Source organism: Strigops habroptila, chromosome 4 (genome assembly GCF_004027225.2).
Source record: "Strigops habroptila isolate Jane chromosome 4, bStrHab1.2.pri, whole genome shotgun sequence".
Lineage (NCBI taxonomy): Eukaryota > Metazoa > Chordata > Aves > Psittaciformes > Psittacidae > Strigops > Strigops habroptila.
This window is the reverse complement of record NC_046358.1, coordinates 17,347,868-17,365,815: the sequence shown is the minus strand read 5'-3', so window position 1 is coordinate 17,365,815 and position 17,948 is coordinate 17,347,868. Positions and strand designations below refer to the sequence as shown.

Sequence of the window (17,948 nt, the reverse complement as noted above, 5' to 3'; positions counted from 1 at the left end):
ATCTTTTTAAAAAATTCAGGAATTTTGTCAGCTTCCTCCTTTAAAAAAATTTGCTTAGCATATTTAAGATAGCCTGTAATTAACTTTCATCTCTGGGATTCTCGACTTTTCTAATATTGATAGGAACAAGACTGATAAAATATTAATAGAAAAATTGCAATTAACATGTAAACAAGGAACACTTTGTTTGTGGTTTGTTGTTTTGTTTGTTACACATGGTGCAAAGGTCTTCTTTAAAACTGATACTCAAAGCCAAAAACCCCAACAATGTGAGGCTGAAGGAAGAGGGAGCCTTTGCCTTACCCAGAAAATAAGGAAACAACTTTGGAGAGGGAGCAGGAAGGAAAAAGGGGAGTAAGAAGGAAAGAGGGCAGTAAAACACAGGAATTACAGATTGGACTTTAAAAGTAACTTTCTTCCAAATCCCCCTCTGCAGAACCAAGTATAAGGAAGTAGGAGACTACAACTGTGACACAAAACAAACTTCAAAGAACAACCTTTTAACTGCTCATGAATGCATGAAGCACAATCACAAAGGAGTGCAGCAGAAGAAAAAAAGCAGATGATAGGCTTTATAATCATCTCATGACACTTAAAAGTCAGGAACTACCATGCAGCAGTAGAAACATCACAGTGGATCTAGTGAATGATTACATGGCACGGAAGAAGAGACTGAATTTAAAGCAATAAAATCAAGCAATTACACACAAAGTACATTGCACATATGAACTGGAAAGTTTCCCTTATCTTTCAAGAAATAGGTATCTTTGATTACAAATAAAAGGTGGTTTCTTGAAAAGCATTATTTTTTTTTTCCAAATTGTCAGTAGTGCTTTGAGTTACACTAACATCCAATTAAATCCATACTTCTATCAATCCCTATTCAAACTAGCATCACTAAGACACAAAATCCAATGGAAGTCAGTCACTTCAGCACCACCTCACAACCATGATACTACTGCTAGCCAAAGGAGATTGAGAAAAATCAATTTGTATGCCACTCACTTCATGAGTAAATGACTCATCGATAGTTCAAGACTATACCAACACATCCTAAATAGATGCTATTATACATAAAATTGACATCTCTTCCTAGTCAAACAATTCATACAAGAACAATTTTATTTTGTAGAAGTCATTTTACAGTTATTTATTCAACTACATACCTAGAGTCTTCACAGTTTTTGTGTAACAATACAAAAATCATATTCTGAAGGATTAAAAATAGTCTATAACATATGCGCCAAATCCATTTTTACACAGCATGGGTTCACGAACAATCTTTTGGACCAAAAAGCAGTTGGTTTGGGTGTGCAAACAAGCTAAGCGCATTGTTTCCTTAAAGACTGAACATCCATTTGGGAAGCCACAAAGCATCAATGCTGAACTCCTCAAGGACAAAGCCAGCCTATGTAAGGCTGTAAATTTAACTTCCCACTTTTCTTTTTTCATAGACTTCTATCTAGTTTTCAGATTTGTCACAGCAGAGAGATACAAAAGCAAACTTTAAGCAATTACAACATTGCTTTAGCTACAGACAAGAGAAGAAAACTGCCAAGCAAAACATCACATGCATGTCACTTCTCGTCAAAGTGTAGAACGACATACCCAAGTAGCTATTAAACTCAGTGCATTATTTTTGCATCTTCAAATGTAACCTCCCACCCAGAAAACCCAGTTAATTACAAAAAACCAGACACACTCAGGCCACCCTTAAAAAAACCCTCAGTCCTTCCCAAAGCTACAGTTTGACATTTAATTTTAGTAGCGATTCATAGCTAATTCTGTTCTTATGCTTGTCCTGTCCACTCAGAAAAACTGAGTAATACAAATTGGAGAACAGATTATCAACTTTCGTCCTCTACCCTTTTTCCCTCCCCCGCTTTTAAGAGTGGCCTTACAGTTAAGATTTGATTTAAATGAAAAACCACATTTACACCGATGTGAACTCACTTGCTCGCCAATTCACCCCCTGGCGGGAGGTTTGGGATGCTCTCAGTTGCTAACGTACGCATCACGTGGACTAAGTCTGGGACTCCTTCACCCTGCTTCTTTATGATCTCTGGGAATCAGAAGTACTTTTTTTGTAAGTGCAGTCCAAATTTAACTTAAAAAGATTGAAACACTCAGTTTTATAAAAAGGCAGCTTAGCTTCAGTAAACGTACATATATTAAAAAAATATGACAGACCATATTCAACATGGTAATTGTTAGCTTTGGTTTGGTAAGAAAAAGAACCTGTAACAGATTTGACATACATTCCTAACTGTTAACATGCACACTGCTTTTAGAAGTACACAGCTACCTAACAAAAGCAGGCAAAAACAATCTTTAATGGCTTTCCTGCTACACATTAGATAGAACAGAAGATGCAGTATTTTCCCAACAGAATGCCCTGAGCTTTATCGCTGCAACAGAAGGTAAAAGATTACTGGCATCATAGAAAGCATAGTATTTTCAAGAAGCAAAAAGTTCGACATATTAAAAATAACTCCCGCGGCTGTATGTGTATTAGCCAATACTTGTACCTCACTGCATCACAGCAACAAGCAAATTTTAAGAACTATTACATACAAATTAAAAGCCAGGGACATCACATCTAAGAGACAGTTCCATCCTCAACTCACTTTAGGGATATGTGAATATTGGGCAGTTATTTAAAGCTGATCCACTCCAGCTTCTGGGTGAAGAGAATCTGTACTGTAGCCACAGTCACATTTGCTAAGAAATTCAGTCTTTATTTTAGGCTTTTTTTTTTTTTTTTGTAAGCACACAACTTTATTTGAACTCAAGAGACCATACCACCTCTGAAGACTCACTCTTCAAATAGGGATTTTATGAAATTTAAAGAACACTGGTTTCTCTGTAAATGTGAGCTCTTAGAAACTGTGAGAGAGATGAATTTTTCAGATTTGGCACTGTTGATCTTCAAGGGAATACTGCAGCACACACAATAATGTGTACATACATGCATATATACATATACAGATGTAGATGCACGCTATTTTTCATGCAATAAAGTATTTACGCAGCTTGAAGAGTAGCTGGAATTCATCAGTACCGCTTTTGAAGAATACTCTAGCATTTAGGTTTTGCCCTAAATGGTAATTCCAGAAAAGCATACAGAGTTCCTATTTTATAATTTAATTCATGAGATATGGCACATTAAAGCTTTAAAAAACCAACATGTATCCAGTCCTTTCTAGTTAAAAAGAAAAAAAAAAAAACAAACCAAAAAACCCAACAATTGTGACTTACTTTCAGTGCATGTAACAGTTTTTCAGGGCTGTGTGTGTTTACAAAAAGCATCAGCTCTATTTTGCAGTCAGGCTGTGTAAATTATTTGCCAGGTACAGTGAAAGCACTGTCTAGCCCTCAACCAGCGTCAAACTCTGCAAACAGAAAGCCTTTAGCCATTTACTTCCAAACCTACTTTTTATATACATGACACCACACACCATAGACACCTCAAAAACTTGCCATTTCCTCAACATCTATAGCCAAAATTCGTTTTACCATCTAGTATTCAGAAAACAAATAATCTAACACTCTTAAATCTCAATAAAAAGCAAAGATCTCAGATTTCGTTTGCCAAGTTCCTTTATTGTGCAATTTTGAACATCTAATATATTCTACATTGTACTAGTGCTGAAGTTCTGCTGTACAAAAATAAGGAATTTATAGTTTACCTATACTACACAGTTTCACAACCTGTAACTGCAGTACATTTAACATACAGTCTCCACTAAATGAACACATTTATATTTTGATAAAACTATAGATACAGACTGAATGAACACTGAAGACACAACAAATGGAGTCGGTCTGCTAGCTGTGTTGAATTTATTGGAATTATCTTCTTTCAATACATCTTGTAACCCTCCCTCCAACCTTTAATTTCCTTTTAAACCTTCTACACATTTTCATGGCATCAAGTACTGGAAAAACGAACTTACAACCCTAAAATAAGAGATTCAAAACATATCTGCTTTTTGATATTCTGAATGGGAATTCCACAGAAAGTTTAAGGAAAAGCCAGAGATTTGATTTTGTGAAAAATACGGGAAGGAACATATAATGCCTAACTTAAAATTATTTATCTCTATATAGGCATAAATATTGCAAGGATTATCTATTATGGAATGTTTTTATGTAAAAAAAAAAGACAACAAAAAAAGCTTAGACAACTTTCTTTTTAGAGTCAACACATCAGTAACACATACTAGTGCAAATAATAGCAACACATTTTGGAATGACTGATTACTTCTACCATGAAATTCACACGATACTTTAGAAGTAACACTGATTTATTGCAAGTAATGGCACAAAGATGCTTCTCCACACTTGCTGCTTCTTCCATTATTATTTATTGTAGCTATGAAACTGGACCACAAACACATCAGAATTAGTAAAAGAAGAGTCCTAGGTGGGATGGTAAGTACAAAACTTTCTACATTTCTAAAAGCCTGAATCACCTCTCCTTATTCAAGATGACCATCAGTACTAAACCCCATTCATTCTTAAAATTTGCACTGCTTCTTAATGGTATAAAGTTATATTCTAGGCTGAGGGAATAAAAGCACAACCAGGAAAAAAAAAACTAAAAAAAACCCCATTAGTAAGCATCATTACTTGTTGGATTACACTGAGTACTGAAATGCATAAAAATACATGATATGTGTTTTCATCAAGTTTCTATTTTAACTTTAAATTGAAGTTACAGATTAGTGAGATCTTTATAAAAGTACTCTTTATATTTTCTAGTTCCTTCAGCTGTAGATTATGCTTTTAAAGTTAAGCACTGCCATTCTTAAAGTATCCTAGGATAACTGCAAGATTATTCATTGTAGTGTTGAAAGCTTCAGATGCTGCAGCTGCCCTACCTCACTAGCCATACTGCACTATCCATGTACACCAGGAAACAATTAACTGCTGAGAATTACAAAGTTCAAAGTAACAAAGTTAATAAATTCCTGGTCTTGAAGTTCTGCCTTAGTTCAGGCTCTCAACTTTCCTCATGAGTAAGACCTAAAAGGCCGAATTCTCCACTCAGCTGATATAAATCCCTGACGGATTGAATAGTGTTTACTACATACTCATTAATTTAAATAATATCTTTGTGCAACGATAAGACAAGAGATTGAGGATTACTCTAAAAAAGAAACCTTTTTGGGAAGTACAATATATTTCCTCAAACTCTTCAGACATCATCCCTATAAATTAGTATTAAAGTGCTTTGTAACTACATACAGAATCCTTCTGCCTCTACACAAATATCAAACTTTGCTTGTTCCTGAAATTTTGTTTTTGTATAAATGCAAAGTACTGGCAGCCAAATTCATTGTATGTACCATAATCATACACAGTTCCAGTGTTTAGGTTCTTCATTTACAAAATGAAGTGTCTGTACAAAAATGTCAGCTTTCCTCATCATATATTCCTGGGGTACAATGAGGGCAGCTGAAGATGCAGCCTTGAATGTGTTTTCATATTGTAGGTCATGGGTTTGTCTGAATTCAGACAAAATATCTAAGATATGAAGGTAATACTTGCCCAAATGAGGAGAGTTAGCATGCTGTAAGTTAATGTGTGACTTTACAGCACACTTGCTCTTCACAAATTCTGTGGGTGGGCATACATAGTAAGCTCTTCAAATGCCTGGTGCAAAACTGCTCACTGCTTTGAAATGGAGAAAGCCATCTGACACTTAACTCATGCAGTGTTACCATGCACTTGGATATTCCTGTCAAAAAGATTCACACTATCGCTTACTGTGCACCAACTTCTCCTATTAGGGAAGTGTTAGCTTAAAACACAGAAATGTATGTCTGGACATTTGTTCAGGGGCAGAACAGATGTAGTTTGCCAAGACATGGCGAATAAGGCCTTTAAAAAAGGTGGTACTTTCTGAAGGAACACCTACACAGGTAAAAAGTGCTTTAAAATTGCACGTTGATTTATCTGAACCCAGAATTCCCACGTAGGCAAGTTCTCTGTGAAATTTCTGAAGCTGCACTGTCATCTTCATGCAAGCTAAGGAGAGGAAAAAAGTGCACAATATATTCCTCTAACTTAGTAATCACTGATATCGTAGTTGTGAAGAACTCTGTGTATTGTGCCCTGTGTGCTATTGAGGACTTGTGGAGTATATACACATAACTAGACTTGTAACATATAGGTCTAGAGGAGTCCACTTCAAAAATAGACTTAACCTATGCAAATAATGCATACAGCTTGTCTTATGTTTCAGAAACAAACTCCAAGCTGTGGTTGTTTTTAAATATCAAAAGGCACTATAAATCCAGATATAATGAGAAATCTTTTAAATCAAATTGATTTCAAATATCGTTTTCAGTTAGGTCACCCAAAATTTGTTAAGACTTGCAGTTTCAGTCTAAAGCTTAAGAACTCCTCAAATACAAATCTGAGGCAAAATTCTGCAGTTATTATCAGTGTAAGACGAGCTCCCAGCTTTTGTTCATCATGAATGCTTAAAGATTAGCTTTGACAAATTTCTGACGTACTTTCAAATAAATGAATACGTTAGCAGGTGCCTTAAAGATGACAGTAATCAAGCTGTAACCCTACCATAACTGTATAATATTATGGCTGATTTGTACTTAACTATCCGGAAAAATGGCACTCAAATTACCATCTTCACTCTTTGCAAGATATTCTGATTATTTCATTTAACTCATATAACAGGAACCAAAATTTATTGGTTGGAAGTTAGTGCTGTCAATGGACTCATGAAGAACACAGAGCACAAATGCATTATTTATCTGCTGTTCTGAGTAACTTTCAGGGCCACAGGCTGCTGCGCTTTCATGGTAGATTTTTTCAGGACATATAGCAGGACTGAGTGCCTTTTTCAGAGATGTACGCTAGATGGCCAATGGCACTTGAAGGTCTATTAAAAAGCCCGAATGTGTTAAAAGTTTAGTTGTTGGAAGGGGAAGGGGGCCAGGGGGTCTGTTTAGAAACAAAGTTACTTATTTTTTTTTAAATGATCCACCTTCTACTCTGCTTTCCAGGTACTTGTCCAACTCTGCCTCTCTTTTCACCGCCTCTGGCGATACCTTTGGTGCATTCGGAAAACAGATCAATATCACACTCATGTTGTCTCGACTGCCCTGGTGGAAAAGAAAAAATGATTTGAGAATGTATACACACCAGGCTAAATACACATCAAAGCATTTTACACACAAAAATTCACAAGTCATATGGTATTAGAATACAACTTTTACTACTATGGATTAATATTATCATTATCCTTAATTTCCTCCTACCCCCTCAAAAAATTCCAGAAGTCTGCCCATTTTTTCAGCACAATTTAAGTCATTTTGTTCTTCACTTTTATGGTCTGAAGACTACATGAGACCAACGACAGACAGCCCCATTGTCTTTGAAAAACAGACATTACTAATGAGTGCTGTGTAATTACAAAGTTGTGTTCCATCTTATTTTAAGTACTACCCAATCATTTTGGGAAAACAGCTGAGTATCAGATGGGTAAACAAAACCATTATCACTTAAAAGCACTGAATAGGGAAGAGGTGAATTCAGACAGTGCTTCCACTTAAAACCGCAGCTATCAGGGGTTTTTTTTTCCCCTCTTTTTTCCTCTCTTCTCTTTTAAAACAAAGAAGTTACAAGGGAGAGAATCAGTTAAAAGACCAGCTGGAAGGGGCCCAGGCCTTTACAAAACTATTCTTTGAAATGGAAACTTTTAAAACTCCAACTAAACAGAACCCTAATACTTGAATACATTAAAATACAAACACGTTCTGCTTATGAAAAGTAACTGTTTGCTTTCAATATCCCTGTGCTCTGGTCTACACGCATGCATCCATATGCTTAACTTTTAACACCAATGAAATCCACTGAAATAAGCAAGAACAAGAGTATACGGGCATATGGCAAGGTGCTGACAGTTGGCTACTGCAAAGCTTACAGCATCCACAAGCCACTGTTCCTTCCCAGGTATTTGTTTTCAGAATTACCAGATGAAAATTGTAAACAAAAATATATGTATTATCAACCTGCCAAAGTGTTGGAAAACAATTACATTTTTCCAAAAGGGAAACAACGACCTTCTCAGCCACATGGCAAGAACGGAGATGCTGTCTTGTCTCTCTAGTATCAAAAATGTTGGCTTTCTTCATTGAATCACAGACTGGTTTGGGTTGGAAAGGACCTTAAAGATCACGTAGTTCCAACCCCCTGCCATGGGCAGGGACACCTTCCACTAGACCAGGTTGCTCCAAGCCCCGTCCAACCTGGCCTTGAACACTGCCAGGGATGGGGCAGTCACAGCTTCTCCAGGCAACCTGTGCCAGCACCTCACCACCCTCACAGGGAAGAATTTCTTGCTCATATCTAATCTAAATCTGTTCTCTTTCAATTTAAAGCCATTATCTCTTGTCACTACTTGCTCTTATAGAAAGCTTTCCTTGCAAAATTAGGTGTCAAGCTATGAAACTCCCTCCTGTAACTGCACCATCCTGCAACTTACTAATACAAAGTAGAAGTTATTGCAGACAAAATTACACAGATGTGTTAAAAAAAAACCTTTCCACCTTCTTCTACTTGAGCTAGTTTCAGAGTTGTATCACATGATGCTGAATAAAAAATAGTCATTAAACCGGAATAAAAACTAACTTAGGAAGTCAGATCTTCATATAGTCAAGAAGAAATTTTAAACTGCAAAATATGAAGTCAAGGTTCATTCATTCTGCATTTATCTTGCTGTAGTTATGACAGTAATGTTACTACTATATGCCCAAGAAAGGAAGGGAAAGAATATTCTCTAGCCTGCTTAAGTCTGAAGAGCTAAGCTTTTGTAAAGTATGCTGTGGAACAGAAAAGGGCACTTATTGTCCTTGGCTTGCCCATAAATTCCCATCAGCTTTTAGTTTGCCAGTGATCACAACATAACTGCACATGATTTTAAACTCATTAAGCAAAACCACCCAGAAAGCTGTACTGTTTCTGTTGTGTGTTTGCTTCCCCTCTACCACCATTTTTGTGGGAATCATGGTGATTACTGTCAAAGTCACGTTAACATAAACCATTGGATACTTATAGACTGGACTCAACACTTATTAACTTGTTCATAAACTTCTAATAGTGAAAACACAGTAAACTTCTCTCAAGTCTGGCTACCTTGTACAAGCAGGTGTCAACTATCTCATTGCAAACTTTCTCAAGGTCATCAGTGACTTCAAGTCTGGATCTTACAAAGTCACACAGCTCTTCATTTCCCATAACATCCCAGATACCGTCACAAGCCAGTATGATGAACTGATCATCTTCTTCTGATCTCTCAATTTCATAAACTTCAGGCTCAGGTGAGACTAGCTGTTCTGTAGGACCTTTACCATGGACACATTTGTAATCAAAGTCCCCAAGTGCCCTTGAAACTGCAAGAGAGCCATTCACACGCTGAATCATTACAGAGCCACCTGCATTCTGTATACGCTCTTTCTCCAGTGGATTACTTGGTTTGTGATCCTGTGTGAAGAAGTGAACCTTCCTGTTTCTACAAAGTAAACCTCTCGAGTCTCCACAGTTGATGAAGTATGTATGTTGGGGAGAAATCATGACACCCACAGCTGTTGACCCACTTCTGTCTGCACCATGTTTCTTCTCAGAGATGACTCTCATGTGTTCATCAATTTGCAGAAAACCTGTTCTGATGCCGCTCTTTACACTTTCCACAGATGGAGGCCCATCTGGCCCTTTAAAATCCTGGTTGCTCGTGATGTGATCTAATAAATGCTCACAGCAGTACTTGGCAACCTGTGATCCAGCATGTCCATCATATACAGCAAAAAATGACCATCCATCAAGTCCATTTGGCAAACCAATCACAGCCGTATGTGCATCCTCCATTTCAACTCGCCAGCCTTGCATACTACTCAGACCATAACGAAGCCCATTCCCTTGCCCCTGGGCATTATGCTTCTCCATCTTTGGCTTGTCTAAAAATGCTCCCATGATGGCCTTCCTTCAGTTCTAAAAAGAAAAAAGAAAAAAAAGAAAAACAATGAAGAATTATTAAGATTTCTTAATTATCTTGTTTACACGTTTTATTGGAAACTATTAAATAATAGCCCAAATAATGCTAAGATGATAAAAATACACAGATAAAAGGTGACTACTCTGTATCTCAAGTAAAATTTGCATTGTTTTCATCCAATTTCAACAAGGACACTGCTAGTAGCTGAACTGTGCTTTTGATATTTTTAAAGTATTTTCAGCTGTTTTACTTTAAAAACTTACATTCCACTATCATTCATGGTTCTGACAAACGTCTCTTGTCTTGTATGAAATCAGTCTTGTATGTCTTGTATGAAATCAGTTTGAAAGAGGACTTGTTAACTGGCATACATCTGAATAGCTGTGATTACCGAGCCAATGAAAAGTTCAATGTTTCCAGGACAGTGGCACTCCTTAGATCCTTACCTGCTGGCCATAAAGTCCTGGCTCACACCCCACTTCTCCAATGGAGATGTGGAAACAAAAGCAAACTGGTTTGGGGGGTGGGGGTGGTTGGTGCCTTTTTTTTTTTTTTTTTTTTTTTTAACAGATAAAGTGATCTGGATGATCGAGATGATGCCAGCATCTACATAAAGGAAGAAGCAACACTGGATAACTAGGAGCAGGACTCAGAAGGAACAGAGCAGCTGTCCCTTTAGGCAGCAGCAAGCCATTAGTTTGGCTCAGCCATCTTGTGAAAGCTCATCCTTAGATTTTCAGTTAAATTACGCAGCAAGCTTCTCAGATGTCTGTGCTGCACATTTACTTAAACCCTTAATGTATTCATGCTTCACTGAAAGACAACTGCCCCTGACAAGTCTAAGGAAATCTGTTTGGAAATAAAATCACATGTGTTGTAAATTCATGCTTCTTTATTCAAGCCAGACCAATATACTGCACACCCTGTCCTCCTCCACCTCCCTTCACTAGGATGTGATGCAGCAAATATTCATGCTTAAGAAAATAAGAATTATTATTTGCAGGCAGCATAAACTGACTGGTTTATCTTCATGGTTTTCACACCCTAACCATCCAACCCACCCTTCTAATCCACATCAGTTTATTTGTGCATTCATTATTAAAAAATCATACAAACTAGGTCACACATTTTACATACTTGCAAATACAGCCCTGGGGAGCATCAAAGAGTGTGCAAATCACTGTTATACAATACAAGGTAATGGAACAAGATTATGAGCTTTTCTATTTGAAGACAGTGGACAAAAATTAACCGTGAGAAGAGTCCCTGAAACAGATTTTACCTGAGGCCTCAACTAAGCAGCTGCACTAGCACAAAAATTAGTACTAGGGGATTTAGAAGGTTTTAACTTCTATGTGGAACACATTTATCAGTTTTCTAAGTTATAACACTGCTTTTTGATAACATGCTTTTATTGCAATACAGCTCCAGCTATAAGTTATGCTATATATCCAAAAAAAGCTTTTCACATTCTTTCTTCCAGCCACTATCAACCTTTTTAAACACATCTGTGTTGGAATAAACAGTCAAGAAATGTTTATATTTGATCTCACCACAACAATGATTCAAGTGTGAGGCATAGGGACTGGATATACGCTCTTTGGCTCGCATGCTTTGTTAGCAAAAACAAAGCCACACATACTTCAGCTGTACGGACAGAGATGTCAGCAGCGGTACACCTCTGTTACCTCTCACCCCCAACCCCTGCTCTTAAGTTCTGTGTCTTCTCAAGTGAACACATAATATTGATGCCCACGCAAACTGTAACTAGCCAACAAAATATAGTGTACACTTGGTCTTGTATCCTAAGCACATGCATGAGGTTCACATTACTGCAGTTGCTAGGAAAAAAATATGACTTAGACTTTTTTATCTTCACATGCAACTCTAGTGAAGTCAGAGTGATCAAAATAATTACAGAATGCTGCCATAAATCAAATGGGGAATTATTTTGCAGAATAATAGACTTCTTATTCATTCCATGATAGCAGCAGAGTTTAAACTAACATCTAACACTTTCTTATTGTCAAAGAGAACATAAAATAGAATGCAGATATTCAATTATTTCACCTTAATTTAGAGCTCAAAAAGTAGGAAATGCCCTGGCAATCATCACATTTTTGTGAAATATTTTACATTATTACTGTGTTTAAAACAGAACAGCATTATGAACAAGGTAGTTAACCTGAACACAAGCACTGCCAAATTTGGACTAAAAAAGGCAGTTTTCCTTCTAATTTCTCACACCACTAATTACACAATATTCAGAGTTGTGCTTTGGAAGCTATTTGTCCCTCTCAGTAGTTTGTCATGTAAACCACAATTAAAAATACACACAGTCAGGTCACATACAGTTCCAGCAACTCACACAGAACTGCTAGCACACTTCAAAAGTTAACAAATCCACTCTCCATTTAAAATCAAGTTGCTTTATCCCTTCCTAGAAGGTAAACTGAAAGCTGCTGCTATTCTAAATTAAGCTCTGTAGGTGAGATGTTGACACCCTTCCAGGGTGCGAGCGACCCACCATAGATGCACATACAACCTGACAGAAGGATAACCACGATGTGACCATGTAACTTCTACTTAGGAAATTATTCACAGCCCATACCATAAAGTAATCAACTTCTGAAAACTGCAATAACAGACTGCAGTTGCCTTCTCTGCAAACACTTTAGTTGACCATACTTCCACCAGAACACAGGTCTAAATCTGTAATAGAGTAAGCCAGGTTTTCAAAACCCTCACATGAACTTGAAGGGAAAGTATAGTTTACTCATGGATATGATGAATATGCCAAGCCTTCAGTTTTACCGGAATTTCAATTCTTGTTCAGAAAAATTTGAGTTTAATATGACCAATCTGTGAATTCTTATAAATTGGAAGGCTACCTACTACTTCTCCCCCCACACCTTTATGTGTGGCTAAAACCTGCAGAATTTAAAGAGTCTTGGTTTAAAAAAAAAAAAAAAAAAAAAAAAAAAAATCAAAAAACTAACAAAAACCAAACAACAAAAAACCACCTTAAGTTTTAAAAGAAAACAAACAAGCTGACATTAGAAAATCCTGCCTCCTTCCTGCTAAAAATACCTTTTAGGCTGTTTTTGAGTCCGTATCTACAGAAACATGCTGCACCCATCAGTGTCTACCTAAATCACTGGTACATTCTTCGTTCTTTCAGGAGGTGGTTTGTGCACTATGCTGATTTAGTTGGAACGACACCTTTAGTTAAGCATATAACTGTATGCAAATCAGACTAACTTACAGCAGTGCCAGCACCCAAGTTACAGCATGACTTTATGTAATAACACTAAAGAGAGAAGTCAGAACCAGAACAGTCTGCTTGCATGATGTGCAACAAAGCAACAGATTCCCAACATGGATTAATCCAGCCCTCTCGCGTATTTCTTTAGGCATCTTCCTAAACAAGAGTCCTCATCTTATGACCCTTATTCTCAAGTAATTCTATTACCCTTCCCATTGCACTTCTTAGCCCAGCCACACATTTCTGCAGTCATGTTAGAAAACTGCAGTCTCATAGCGGGAGACAGAACAGTCCTCCACTCTGGAATGCTCAATTTTCAGGCTGTTTCAATGATGCACATACGTACTAAAGGAGACATTCTTCCTACTCCTATTAAAGCCAAAGTAAGAGAAAATGCACTTTAATCATGAAGTTTAGTGGCGAATGTACACCACCCACTCCTAAAAGAGAAGAGTTTTCTGCAGTCGAAGTCCTTGGATTTTGGCTCTGAAGAATAGAGAGGCTTCTGAACAAAACTCAAAATGAAAACAGACCCCTACATGTAAAACCAAATATGCAGGGGACCCATCTATGCATCTAAACCGTGACCTCTGAGATGGTGATTTTGTGGATGTCAAGCTGAAGACAGCCTCTACAGCAAGTGCATGAAAAACTCAAGTTGCGATTTGCAGACAGAAAAGCAAGAATACTGTACAGGGCCTAGAAAAATCAACACAAGTAATGAGATCTTGGACGAAACACAAGAGTGCCAAAATTCAAAGGACTGCAGCATTAGAAACAAAACTGAAATAATGAATGGAGCATGCCAAAGAGTCAGCAGCTAAACTCCTTGAAAATAGATGCCACTGAAGAACAGAGTGGCAAAGAAAAGGAGGGTAATTAGTATACCAGACCATGGACAACCACAGATACATCACTGGAATGCAGGAAACCTCTTTGCCCCTTCATTTGTCCCTCAAATTGTGCTATCCAGATGGCACGACTATAAGGCCTCCTGATACACACAAAAATAAATTTTGCTGTTTTGCTATTTGCTTATTGATTTACTTGAAGGTTCAAATGAAGATAAATCTTAAATTGTTCACAAAGGACAGCTAATATAACTCCACGTACCACTGTAAAAAGACAATTTATTTTTCCAAGGAATTCAGACAAGGATTTAACCTCGCTGTCCAAGAAAACCAAGCACCTCCATTTGAAACTTGTACTTCAACAATTTGTAATGTAATAATCCTTTTAAAACAATGTTTGAGTTATAGTCCTTCCACTAGCATAAGCTGCTTATATGAACCATGCTTAAGTCATGGGTGCTTGTTCAAACTAAGCTGAGAAATGTCCCCACACTCCGATTTCCTGGAACAATTCTCCAAGCGACATTATGCCCTGCGTGTTGTAATGAGCACCATAAAGAAAGATTACAACTTTTATTTGAACTGCCGGACACAGATCAAGTCACCAAATTATACAGACTGCTGCTGAATAGCGAAGGGGGAAAAAAAAAACCAAACCAACCAAACCAGCATTTGATCCCTTCAACTTCCATGTGATCCATGATACTTTTCCCCTCACCTTAAGCAGACTGGATGCACTAACCAGTCAGCACATAATTGTGCAAATTATGTGGAACCATGTTCAGAAGTTAGTGCCCGTTGAATGAAAAACTGACAGTACATACTGGATGCCCCACATCAATTAATGTTAACAAACAACATGTCAGAGATCATCCCAGGGATCGGAAGAATGACTAAAATAAAACAGAACATGCAGATGAGGAGACATAATTACACCACAGTCATGGGCTGAATGAAGTCATGAAAAAGCTTCTTGCCAATGAAACTATTTAAAAACTATTGGAGGCTATATGACTGAGTTCTGGCATTCACGGTTCAACAACATCAACAAAGTACTGAAAATTACAGTTGATGTTTCTGAGTGTGTACTTTCAGACACAGAAATACATGGCCAACTAGGAAATGTGAATTGTCTAGGAAAAGTAGTAAAAGAAAATACAGAAATGATGCTATTTTAACAAACTTGGACTAACACACAATTTCCCCACCAGAATTCTTGCTTCTTGGAAATGCAAGTGTAGTCCACATTATACTTCAGTAAGACAATTGTGAACAGAAGAACATAGAAAGAAACTACACATATGGGCAAGGAAGTTTGTAATAACAATTCTTCTGCTTTAGGACAGATGTAGGAGCTATGGCATGTGGCAAACGAAGGGAACAGGAAAAGGCAGACAGCTGGAAACATTAATTTAAAGAAAGTAAAGAGAGATATCCAAGCTCTCAGAAACAGGCCTTCAGACAGGCAAGAATGTCTACACATGGACACAAGTGATATAAGGCAAAAAAACCCCACAGGTTTTGAAAAGCAAGTTAATGACTCTGTGTGTACAAGAGAAAGTATGAATTCTTTCAACCTTTACCCACTTACCCTCCCTCTCTCCCTGTAATTAATATGCAACAGTGATTACATGTACAACTTCATAACACAGCAGAAAACACTAAATCACTGCACCTCTGACACAGACAACTATGAGCTCTGACCTCTTGATAGCTGGTCCACAGGCACTGCCATTTCACTGAGATAACTTGTTTTGTGAGTTGTTTTGGTTTTTTAAACATAATTTCTCTTCCACTTAAAATCCTTTTTCCTTGCTAACAGCTGACAGATTTATGAATGCTTCCCAGTACTAAGCAGCAAAATACTTTATGCCATTTGTTTTCCTACAATTTATTTTTCATCTGTCTGTATGGTAGGGTAGGTACGACTTAGGAGAGGATTGCTGAAGTCTCCAAAAGTCTTCTGGAACACAGAAGGTAACCATTTCTAAGTTAACACCCTCCCTCCAACAGCATGTTTCAGCTTTCTTAAAACACCTTTTTCTACTCCTACCTGCCTTGCCTGCAGACACCTAAACCTGTTCCAAGGTTAAACTAGGAGCTGCTATTCTCGATATGAATGTACACTGGCTGAGTTTCAAACTCTTTCTGAAGGAGATGTTTGTAATCTGAGTTTTGAAAAAGAAAGCCCTGGACATTGAAAAAGGTAATTCATCTAACAAGTGGTTCCTGAAGAAATCTGAAACACAGTGACGTGATTTCAAGATTTCTTTATGGAGTTGTTTTCATTTACATAAGAAGGACATGGAGCTGTTGGAGCAAGCCCAGAGGAGGGCCATGAGGATGATAAGGGGGCTGGAGCACCTCCCATATGAAGACAGGCTGAGAAAGTTGGGGTTGTTCAGCCTGGAGAAGAGAAGGCTGCGTGGAGACCTCATAGCAGCCTTCCAGTATCTGAAGGGGGCCTACAAGGATGCTGGAGAAGGACTCTTCGTTAGGGACTGTAGTGATAGGACAAGGGGTAATGGGATCAAACTTAGAGGGGAAGTTTAGGTTAGATATAAGGAAGTTGTTTACTGTGAGGGTGGTGAGGCCCTGGCACAGGTTGCCCAAGGAAGTTGTGAATGCTCCATCCCTGGCGGTGTTCAAGGCCAGGTTGGACAGAGTCTTTGGTGACATGGTTTAGTGTTTGGTGTCCCTGCCCGCGCGGGTTGGAACTAGATGATCTTAAGGTCCTTTCCAACCCTAACTATTCTATGATTCTATGATTTTGCAATATAGTCAGTTACTGAAGAAAATAACTTCCTTCCAAAATCACCAGGACCACTGCTGGGAACAAAAATCACTACACTGATTTTGAGAGGAGATACAACTTGCATCCACAAGTACCAGTTACTCATCAGGATCCGAAAACGACTGGCACTCTGAGAACACAAATTAGTATTTCTCGGCCCAGACAAAATTCTTGCTTCTTTCTAAATATTTGTACTATAAATTAGAGGTGGGAAAGCATAAGGAAAAAGAATCAAACCAAAAGCCAAACACTAGGCAGCAGCATCAAAGTACAAGCAACCAAATCACTATGAAAGTGTGTAGATAACCAAAATGGCATTAACAAGTACTATGAAAATGAATGAGGTAGCTCTGCATAAATTCATATGCTGCTGTCTGGACGGTATGAGAATGAAAACGCCAAGGTCCTTGCTCGAAAGCATTAATAAGCAGAAAACATGCCCATGCTGGTGTTCAGTTCAGCACCTTTCTGGTTATACTTCATTTTCAAAAAATTTCTTACTTAAAAGTGTTGGAAGATAAACAAAAGACACCCATTTCAGACACGGAGATTAGAAAACTGCTTTGCTAATAGCACACAAGCTCCTGCAGACTCCAGCCAAAATTCAAAGCCCCATTGAAGCAAGCACTGTAAAAAGGAACTGGAAGATCCAAAGAAGCTGCAATCTAGGCAGACAGAAGCCAGAAGAAAGGCCTTGCTTCATTTTATGTATCAATGAGATTCAGTAAGATCCAAATATTTTTAAAAACCAATAGAAACAACTGAAAATAAGAATTCCAATTAAACTGCTCATGTCAGAAAGAGTATACAGTTCTATGCAGCTATTCCAACAGAACTATGCACAGCAATACAGTTTCACCAGAAAAACACATGGGCGAAAAGCAAACAAAAAAAGACACCACAGAAGAATGGAGTTATAGTAAGTCATTAAAAGTTTAATTACATTTTTTTCCAGTACTTGTAATAGCGAGAGTGCTCTGCCACTGTCATCGACCATCGTAACAGCATATTAGCCCA

The 17,948-nt window shown here is 37.8% G+C and overlaps 1 protein-coding gene across 2 annotated transcripts in view; it reads right to left on the bottom strand.

The window, feature by feature from the left end:
• Positions 1 to 17,948, bottom strand: part of PPM1A (protein phosphatase, Mg2+/Mn2+ dependent 1A) — a 36,050-nt gene that overhangs the window by 10,863 nt on the left and 7,239 nt on the right. Inside the window, exons 2-4 of one of the 2 annotated variants that reach the window (XM_030485191.1) lie at positions 9,166 to 10,017; positions 7,016 to 7,133; positions 1,954 to 2,062 (exon numbers count right to left, since the gene is read on the bottom strand). In XM_030485191.1, coding sequence (XP_030341051.1) covers positions 1,954 to 2,062; positions 7,016 to 7,133; positions 9,166 to 9,999 — 1,061 coding nt within the window. In that variant the 5' untranslated portion in view covers positions 10,000 to 10,017. The remainder of the gene's footprint in view (positions 1 to 1,953; positions 2,063 to 7,015; positions 7,134 to 9,165; positions 10,018 to 17,948) is intronic. The other variant, XM_030485192.1, reaches the window with a different exon arrangement.